This window comes from Lactuca virosa, chromosome 5 (assembly GCF_052849685.1).
Source record: "Lactuca virosa cultivar CGN04683 chromosome 5, Lactuca_virosa_CGN04683_v6, whole genome shotgun sequence".
Lineage (NCBI taxonomy): Eukaryota > Viridiplantae > Streptophyta > Magnoliopsida > Asterales > Asteraceae > Lactuca > Lactuca virosa.
The window spans coordinates 191,100,776-191,111,059 of NC_136430.1; the positions used below are offsets into that span (position 1 = coordinate 191,100,776).

At 42.0% G+C, this 10,284-nt stretch overlaps 1 protein-coding gene across 1 annotated transcript; it reads left to right on the forward strand.

Annotated features, from left to right (window-relative positions):
* Nucleotides 1-7,886: 7,886 nt before the first annotated feature.
* Nucleotides 7,887-10,070, forward strand: LOC145112168 (uncharacterized). The gene is made up of 3 exons (XM_079048375.1): nt 7,887-9,174; nt 9,292-9,470; nt 9,840-10,070. The coding sequence occupies exons 1-3, from the start codon at nt 7,887-7,889 to the stop codon at nt 10,068-10,070; spliced, it is 1,698 nt and encodes a 565-aa protein (XP_078904501.1).
* The last annotated feature ends 214 nt before the right edge of the window (nt 10,071-10,284 follow it).

Below are 10,284 nucleotides of genomic sequence, written 5' to 3' on the forward strand. Positions count from 1 at the left end.
TAAAAGAACCATACGTCGTAGAAATGGAAAATGGAAAAACAGAAAACACTAATGACATATACTCAGGGTCTACCCTCACTCTAGACAATCACTCATTCAAAATCGATCTATTGCCGGTTCCAATAAAAAGTTTCGACATCATCATTGGCATGGATTGGTTAAGTTCTCATCGTGCTGAAATTTTATGTTACGAAAGGGTCATCTGCCTTAATCTGCCAAATGGCGAAACCCTTCTCATCTACGGCGATAAACCCAGTGCTAACTTACAAATCATTTCTTGCGTCAAGGCTCAAAAGTATCTCCGAAAGGAATACCACGCTTTTTTAGCCCACGTGGTAGATAAGAAACAAGAAACGAAGGACATCAAAGACATCCCGGAGGTCCGTAATTTCCCCGACGTGTTTCCAGAAGACCTCCCAGGTGTACCACACGCACGATAAGTCGAATTACGAATCGACTTGGTTCCTGGAGCTACCCCCATAGCCAAAGCTCCATACCGCCTAGCACCGGCAGAAATGCAAGAACTGTCCAGTCAGCTGAACGAAATGTTAAGCAAATGGTTCATCAGACCGAGCTTTTCACCTTGGGGAGCACCAGTCCTGTTTGTGAAGAAGAAGGACAGATCTTTTCGCATGTGCATCGATTATCGAGAGTTAAACAAACTCACCGTCAAGAACCAATATCCCCTACCCCGGATCGACGATCTCTTCGACCAACTCCAAGGAGCAAGCTACTTTTCGATAATCGACTTGAGGTCGGGATATCATCAACTACGGGTCCAGGAGGAAGATATCCCCAAAACAACCTTCAGAACACGCTATGGTCACTATGAGTTTGTAGTGATGCCCTTCGGATTAACAAACGTAACTGCAGTGTTCATGGATATGATGAATCGAGTGTGTCGACCCTACTTAGACAAGTTCGTGATCGTATTCATCGACGACATTTTGGTCTATTCACAAAGCGAGGAAGAGCACCGCCAGCACCTACGACTAGTTTTGGAAACACCAAGAGCTGAGAAGCTCTATGCCAAATTCTCTAAGTGCGAATTTTGGATCAGAGAAGTCGATTTCCTTGGTCATGTGGTCAGCGAGAAAGGGATACATGTGGATCCCTCCAAAATCAAGGCAATCGAAAACTGGTCAGCACCTACAACTTCGACGGAAATCCGACAATTTTTAGGGCTCGCTAGCTACTATCGAAGATTCATACAAAACTTCTCCAAGATCGCTAAACCGCTCACCACCTTGACTAAAAAAGGTGTGATGTTTAAGTGGGAAGATAAACAAGAAGCTGCCTTCCAAACATTAAAACAAGCCCTGTGCGGCGCACCGATGTTGTTTCTGCCAGAAGGAACCGAAGACTTTGTAATCTACTACGACGCATCAAACCAGGGGCTAGGGTGTGTGTTAATGCAGCGAGGAAAGGTCATTGCCTACGCATCGAGGCAATGAAAACGCACGAGGTTAACTACGCCACGCATGACCTCGAATTGGGAGCGGTAGTGTTCGCCCTAAAGATCTGGAGGCACTACCTTTACGGAACAAAGTGTACTGTCTTCACCGATCACAAGAGCCTTCAACACATTCTTAGTCAAAAGGAGCTCAACATGAGGCAAAGACGATGGGTAGAACTACTGAATGATTACGAGTGTGAGATTCGTTATCACCCAGGTAAGGCAAACGTAGTAGCAGATGACTTAAGTCGAAAAGAATACTCGGGGCGCCGAGTAAAGTCATTAACGATGACAATCCATTCACACCTGTCCGCACAAATCAAGGAGGCTCAGCTGGAGGCCTTGAAACCGGAAAATGTAACGGGTGAGGCATTAAGAGGAATGGATAAAAACCTAGAAGTCAAAGACGAGGGAGTTCGTTACCTCATGAACCGAATATGGACACCGAAGTTTGGTGGTTTCCGAGACGTCATCATGAACGAAGAACACAAGACTAGATACTCCATCCACCCAGGTTCAGATAAGATGTATCTGGATCTCTAGAAGTTGTACTGGTGGCCAAACATGAAAGCCGAAATTGCTACCTATGTGGGCAAGTGTTTGACTTGTGCCAAGTTTAAGGTAGAATATCAGAAACCCTTAGGACTACTACAACAGCCTGATATACCTGAGTGGAAGTGGGAACGGATAACCATGGTCTTCATAACTAAGTTACCCAAGACAACGGGTGGACTGGATACCATTTGGGTGATCGTCGACAGACTGACCAAGTCAGCACACTTTCTACCAATGAAAGAGAACGACAAGATGGAGAAGCTGACCAAGATGTACATCAAGGAAATCGTGAGATTGCATGGGGTGCCAAAGTCCATTATCTCAGACAGGGATAGTCGATTTACCTCGCGATTGTGGCAGTCACTTCAGAAGTCCTTGGGAACTAGGTTGGACATGAGTATAGCCTATCACCCACAAACCGACGGGCAAAGTGAGAGAACCATTCAGACGTTAGAAGACATGCTTAGGGCGTGTGTGATAGACTTTGGTAAAGCTTGGGATACCCATTTACCACTTGTCGAATTCTCGTACAATAACAGTTATCACACTAGCATCAAGGTTGCACCATTTGAAGCCCTCTATGGCCGCAAGTGCAGGTCACCACTGTGATGGACTGAAGTGGGGGACACGCAACTAGCTAAGGGACAAGTCCCTAATAGCACCCTCACTGGTCTGGAGATAATAAGAGAAACTACATAGAAGATTGTTCAAATCCGAGAACGATTAAAGGCTTCTAGAGACAGACAGAAAATTTACCAAATAACAGACGAAAGCCCTTGGAATTCCAGGTTAGAGATCGTGTGCTATTAAAGGTCTCACCCTGGAGGGGTTTAATACGTTTCGGTAAACGAGGAAAGTTGAACCCTAGATACATAAGACCATTCGAGATCCTCGCTAGGATTGGCCCGGTAGCTTACAAGCTTCGCCTACCACAGGAACTTAATAACGTACATCCTACCTTCCACGTATCGAACTTAAAAAAATGTCTATCCGACGAAACCCTCGTGATACCACTCGACGAAATTGAAATCAATGAGAGTCTCCACTTCGTGGAAGAACCGGTAGAAATCATGGATCGAGAGATCAAAAGAACAAAGCAATGTCGTATTCCCATTGTGAAGGTCCGTTGGAACGCTAAACGAGGACCCGAATTCACCTGAGAACGCGAGGATCAGATGAAACAAAATTATCCGCACCTCTTCCCAAATTCTTGAAGTCTCAGTCAAAACGCTAAATTTCGGGACAAAATTCTTTCTAACGGGGGGATGGTGTGACAACCGTCAATTTTCAGGCTAGTCAAAGTCAATAAGTCAAACCGGTCAACTCATCTAACCCTAGTATATTAGGGTTTACAATATGTTAACTACTGTACAACTCGCTATTTTAATAAGAAGTTATCACTTGGAAAGTTCGTATGATTGAAATTCTTAAACCCTAAACGGGATAATTGAGGTAGCAAAACGATAAAACACTATTGCATACCCTTCGGGGGTGTGTAAGACCCTTAAACATGGCTTAACGGGGTTTACGAACCTTGAGTTGCGAAGCTAAACACTCAAAAAGGTCACAAACAAAGTCTCTTTCACTCTCTCTTTATCAATCTTAATCTCTCCCAAATCTCTCCTAAATCTCTCTCAAAATCTCTTCTAACTTTTTATAATCATTTGGGGCATCCCGACACTTAACTTGGTGAGAAAACGCTCAAAACGGGAAGATTTCTTGAAAATAGCCTTAAAGAACCGAAACCTTTCCTTAAGGGGCGAAGCCTCTCGGACCAAACTATGAAGGACCAAAACCGAACTGCTGAACCGAAGTGGCTTGAACCGAATCCGAAGCTTGCTGAGGACCGAACCCTCCGAACCGAACCTGAACCCCTCCCTTCGGACCGAACCTCCCCACTTCGCTTTCGGTCTATTTCGGTCCATTTTGCCTTCGGGCTATTTCGCTCCTACTCACCTTCGGTCCACGGCAGCACGGACCGAAACTCCGGCCCACATCCGAGAAGCTTCGCTGTAAGGCCCATTTCACCCGGTTTTCGACCACGACTTCGTTTTAGGCCCATTTTGAATGATTTTAACGCAGAATTTTCACCTTAACTTATATTTTGACATATAAGACCCCATATTTCCATAATCTAATCACATTTTGAGGGTAATCATTATCTAAGATTAAAAATATAGTGGGTAAGATATTTAGGTGGAGTGTTGACTTATCCTTTAGGCAAGGACACAAGTTACCTCCCATACCCACTCCATGACCATCCTTATCTCTCCTCCCATTTCACTCACACTCCACCAAGAAGCAAAAACTCATTCTCTCTCACTATCCCTCTCTAATATCAAAAATTCAAGGCTGATCACAAGTTCTTCATCTACTCCTAGTAAGTAATATCACTCCTCACATGATTATTTCTCTTTCATTCTACTTAAATCATGGATATCTTACACAAACATCATCATATTTGTGTTAGATCTTCGAATCTTCAAGCATCTTCTAAAGTGTTCTTGAGTTGTGATAGTTTCATTTTATTTACTTCTTTTATAGTTTATTTTAGCATATTTCATTCACATTTTAGTTAATTTCCATGTATATTTTCCTTTTTGTTATTTTATGACCGCTTTCGGGTACTTTCTAGTTGCGTGAGTATAATTGCAGATTTTAAGGAGACTAGCGGAGCGGGATCTTTTGGAAAGCAATTGGACTTGGAGGACAACGAGGATTTTAGGCTTGATGGCTATGGAGATGATGCATGAAGTGGGCTTGTCAATTACTTGAAGGCTTGGAAGAATTAAACTTTAAATTTGCAAGATGCGGGAGAATTTTCGAGTGTGCGGAGATTGATGATCGGGCGATTACGAGAGCTTTGGAGGATTTGGAAAAGTCAAATTAGGCTCAAATTGAAGAGAACTTGAAGAAAAATGGGCTAGGAGCTGATTGGACTCAAACTGGGCCAATGGAATAGTTGTGGGGGCCCAAGACTTGAAGAAACCCAAAAATCCGTCACAGTCACGCGGCCCGCGTAAGAAAGCCCACGGCCCGCATGGATTCCTGAAAGGGGCAATTTCGGGATTTTGTCTAGAGCTTTATATTGGGAAGGTTGGTGTGCCTCTTAAGCCTTATCTTTTACATCCGATTTGGAGGCATTCTCTTTGGAGTTTTGGGAGCAATTTGAAGCCCAAAAACCTTGAAGAAATTCATCTTTTCTTCTCTTGATTCTTGTCAAATGTTTGGTACAATCTTAACTAACTTTGTTTCTTTGAGTTTAGCCATGCTTGGCTAAACTAATCTTGGTTGACTTTTGTTGAATCCTTTGAACTTTTGTTGAATGTTGAAGAATCCATGAACATGTTCTTAAATCTTTATGGGAATGTTTTGTGTTTTAACATCTTATCACTACTTGTATGTTTTTATTCATGAGTTTAAATGTGTTTGTGGTGATTAGTTGGCTAATTTCTTGATTAAGTAAAGGATCCTCAAATTAGCAAGCAACAAATTATTTTTGTGTTGTTTTTGCTTCACACAATCATAAAAGCATTTTCTCCAACATGGTAGTGAAAGCATTTGACTCCTCTTGGATTTGGTGACTTTTTGGTTCTTAATGCTAGTTGACTTTCACTAATTACATGCTTAATGGAAATTGTGACTTTGACTAAGGAAATTGTTATGAGCTTCTCTACCCATTTTAACAACTAAGAAAAGTCTAGGTAATCTCAAGCTCCTTGGATTACTATAGCCAAATTAAGGATTTAAATCAAGTATTGCACCATTGGATTCTAATGATATGTTCATCAAAAGTCAAAGTGAGGAAACTTTAAGTCAACCATCTCTCCTTTATTGATTTTACATCAAACTCATATTTTTGTTGAAATTGTCTATTTAAATCATAGTTTAATTCTAGTTTGTTTCAAGTATTTCAAAACACCAAAACCCCCCATTTTTAATTTATTGTCATTTTCCAAGTATTTTTACCAAGAGATTTTTCATAGAGTTATAAAATTGAACCAATCTCCGTGGATTCGATCCCTTTACCACTATACACTATTTTAGTGTGTAATATTTAGGGTTATTAATTTTGTTGGCCTCGACAACCACCAAATTTTGGCGCCGTTGTCGGGGATTGGTTTATTTTTAATTAATTTGTTTCTCTATGCCCAGATCTCAGCGTACAGGTGACTTGATTTACAACCCAGAAATTGAAAAAGAAGCATGGCGTTTGGCGAAGGAAAAGCGAATTGAACGTGGTCAAACTTCTAATCCTCACGGGGATCCAGAGGTTGAACCCGCTTCATCAAGTGATACGGAACCCGATTCTAGTGCCGACCCTCGCCAAGAAATTCCCGAAACACCACCTCTACAACAAAATCCACCCATTATTGAACCAATTGCAATGGCGGACGGAGGAGAAGTTCCCGAAAGAACTTTGAGGCAAATGATGGAAACCGATGTTACACAAACTCCAACCGGCATCAATTACCCGGTTTTGGAAGGAGGATCGAAATTGAAGTCAAGTTTAGTCCATCACCTCCCGACTTTTCATGGATTGGAGAATGAAGACCCGCATAAGCACTTGAAGATGTTCCACATTATTTGCACTAGTATGAAGCCACAAGGGTCAACCGATGACCAAATCAAGCTAAGGGCATTCCCCTTTTCATTGGCCGATAGAGCAAAAGATTGGTTATTCTATCTTCCCCCGGGGTCGATCAACTCATGGACCGACATGGCAATAGCTTTTCTTGATAAGTTCTATCCCGCATTAAGAGTCTCAAGTCTTAGAAATGAGATTTGTGGAATCTGCCAAGGTCAAAATGAGACTTTTCATGATTATTGGGAGAGGTTCAACAACTTGTGTTATAGTTGCCCACAACACCAAATTCCGGAACAACTGCTCATTCAACACTTCTATGAGGGATTGTTACCGATGGAGAAAAGACTAGTTGATGCCTCAAGTGGTGGTGATGTCTTTAGCAAAACTCCACAACAAACAAGACAACTTTTCAACACCATCACCGCGAATTCTCAACATTTTGGCCCGCGCCAAGATATGAAGAGAGAGACACAACACAAAGTCAATGAAGTGGGATCATCAAATCTCGAGTCTCAAATTAAAGATTTAACCTCCGTTGTCCAAAAGCTAGCCATGGGAAAAACTCCACAAGTGATGGTTTGTGGGATATGTGCAATAATGGGACATCCTACGAATATGTGTCCCATTCTTCAAGAGGATGCGGAACATGTAAATGCCATGGGAGAGTTTCAAAATTATCACAACAAGCCATCCGGTTACCAAAATGCTTACAATTCAAATTGGAAGCCAAATCCCAACATGAGCTACAACCCAAGACCATTGCCTCAAAATGCATTGGTTAGACCTTCCTATCCACCACCACAACCTCACTACCAACATCCACAACAACACTATCAATCCAAACCACACCCTCCACATCACCAACAACGTCTTCAATCCCAACCAAGTAGCTCCGGAATGTCTCTTGAAGACATTGTCAAATCCTTAGCCACTAGTACCCAACAATTCCAAAAAGAGACAAGAACTAGTATCTCCAACCTTGAGGCACAAATGGGAGATATAGTTACATCCATAAGCAAGTTGGAGTCCCGTGGGAAATTGCCTTCTCAAACCGAAAAGAACCCAAATGTCAATGTGGTGACCTTGAGAAGTGGCAAACAAGCCGGAGAGAGTAGTTCAAAGAAGAAGCCAAGAGATGAAGAGGAAGAAATAGAATTTATTCCCGTTGAAGAACCTATAGTCAAGAACGATGCACAAGCTGGAGTTCCAAAGAAGACTACCCCTCTAATAACACCCATAGCCACTCAACCGCCATTCCCCTCCCGACTTGCGACTTAGAAAAAGAACATGGAGGAGAAGGAGATTTTGGACACCTTTCGAAAGGTGGAAGTAAACATCCCTCTACTTGATGCAATCAAGCAAATCCCGAGATATGCAAAGTTTTTGAAAGAACATTGTACCAACAAGAGGAAGTTGAAGGGAAATGAGAAAATTTTGATGAATGAAAACGCATCCGCGGTTTTACAAAGGAAACTTCCACCCAAATGCAAAGATCCCGGAATGTTCACGGTTCCTTGCAAGATTGGAGATGTCACTTTTAGTAGTGCTATGCTTGATCTTGGTGCCTCTATCAATGTCATGCCCTATTCGGTGTATGAATCATTGAATGTCGGGCCCTTAAGTGAAACAGGTGTCATAATCTCTCTTGCGGATAAATCAAGTGTCTTTCCTAGAGGTGTTTTGGAAGATGTCCTAGTGCAAGTGAACCAATTGGTCTTCCCAGCGGATTTCTATGTGATTGATCTAGATGAGCAAGTGTCCTCCGATTTGGCTCTAATCTTTCTTGGGAGACCGTTTTTGAAGACGGCTAGGACGAAGATCGATGTGTATGCGGGAAGTTTGACAATGGAGTTTGAGGGTGAAACAATAAGTTTTAATATTTATGATGCCATGAGATATCCTAGTGATATTTCATCTTTGTACTTTGTTGATGTTGTTGAGCCAATTACTCAAGAATTGTTTGAGTTATCTAACGGTTATATGTTGGAGATGATCTTAAGCAAAGGATTCGATTGTGGGAAGCTAGCCGAGCAATTAAAGCTTTATTCTTTAGATCTGGAAGTTGAGAAGTTGGTAAATAAAATGGAGATGAAGAAATTCACAAGATTAGATGTCAAACAAATTGAATTGCCCCCAACTCATACAAAATTGCCTCCATCCCTTGTTCAACCACCCGAATTGGAATTGAAGGTCCTACCTCAACACTTGAAGTATGCCTACTTAGGAAAGAATGAAACCCTTCCGGTTATCATTTCAACTTACTTAACCGAATTTGAAGAAGAGAAACTCCTCAAGGTATTGAAGGAGCATAAAGAAGCCATGGGTTGGACGATTGCAAATATCAAAGGATTGAGTCCCTCCACTTGTATGCACAAGATCTTAATGGAGGATGAATGCAAACCAAGTAGAGACACGCAAAGAAGGTTGAATCCGCCAATGATGGAAGTGGTCAAGAAAGAGATTTTGAAGCTCCTAGATGCGGTAATGATTTATCTAATCTCGGATAGCAAATGGGTGAGCCCGGTCCATGTTGTGCCTAAAAAGACGGGAATCACGGTGGTCGAGAACAACAAAGGTATGATGGTCCCCACCCGTGTGCAAAACGGGTGGAGAGTATGTATTGACTACCGCAAACTCAATGCAAGCACACGAAAAGATCATTTTCCATTGCCTTTCATTGACCAAGTGTTAGAAAGGTTGGTCGGAAAATCTCACTATTGTTGTCTCGACGGGTATTCCGGTTTTCACCAAATCCCGGTGGCGCCGGAAGACCAAGAAAAGACAATTTTTACATGTCCATTTGGCACTTTCGCATACCGTAGAATGCCATTCGGATTGTGTAACGCCCCAGCCACCTTCCAACTTTTCATGGTTAGTATCTTTTCCAAATATGTCGAAAACATAATTGAGGTTTTTATGGATGATTTTACGGTATACGGGAACTCCTTTCAAGAGTGTTTGACCAATCTCACCAAAATTTTGAAAAGACGCATTGAAACAAATTTGGTTTTAAACTTTGAGAAATGTCATTTCATGGTGAGTCAAGGTCTCATTTTGGGTCACATTGTGTCTGAAAAAGGAATTGAGGTAGACAAGGCCAAGATCGATGTTATTCAAAGCTTACCTTACCCGACTTGTGTTCGGGAAGTTCGTTCTTTTTTGGGCCATGCAGGTTTCTACCGACGATTCATCAAGGACTTTTCAAAGATAACAAGACCAATGTGCCATGTCTTGCAAAAGGAGGCCGATTTCGAGTTCAATGAGGCGTGCAAAGAAGCTTTCGACAAGCTCAAGGAATTGCTTACATATGCCCCCATCATACAAGCACCAAATTGGGATCTCCCTTTCGAGATCATGTGTGATGCAAGCAAATATGCTATCGGCGCCGTTTTGGGTCAAAAGAATGGAAGAGCCTCCCATGTGATTTACTATGCATCAAGGACACTAGACAATTCTCAAAGCAACTACTAAACCACGGAGAAGGATCTATTGGCCATAGTGTTCGCTTTGGAGAAGTTTCGGCAATATCTACTTGGCACCAAAGTTATAGTGTATTCGGATCATGTGGCTCTCAAGTACTTGATGACAAAGAAAGATGCAAAGCCAAGACTCATCCGGTGGATCTTATTATTTCAAGAATTTGATTTGGAAATCCGGGAAAAAAGTGGATGTGAGAACCTTGTAG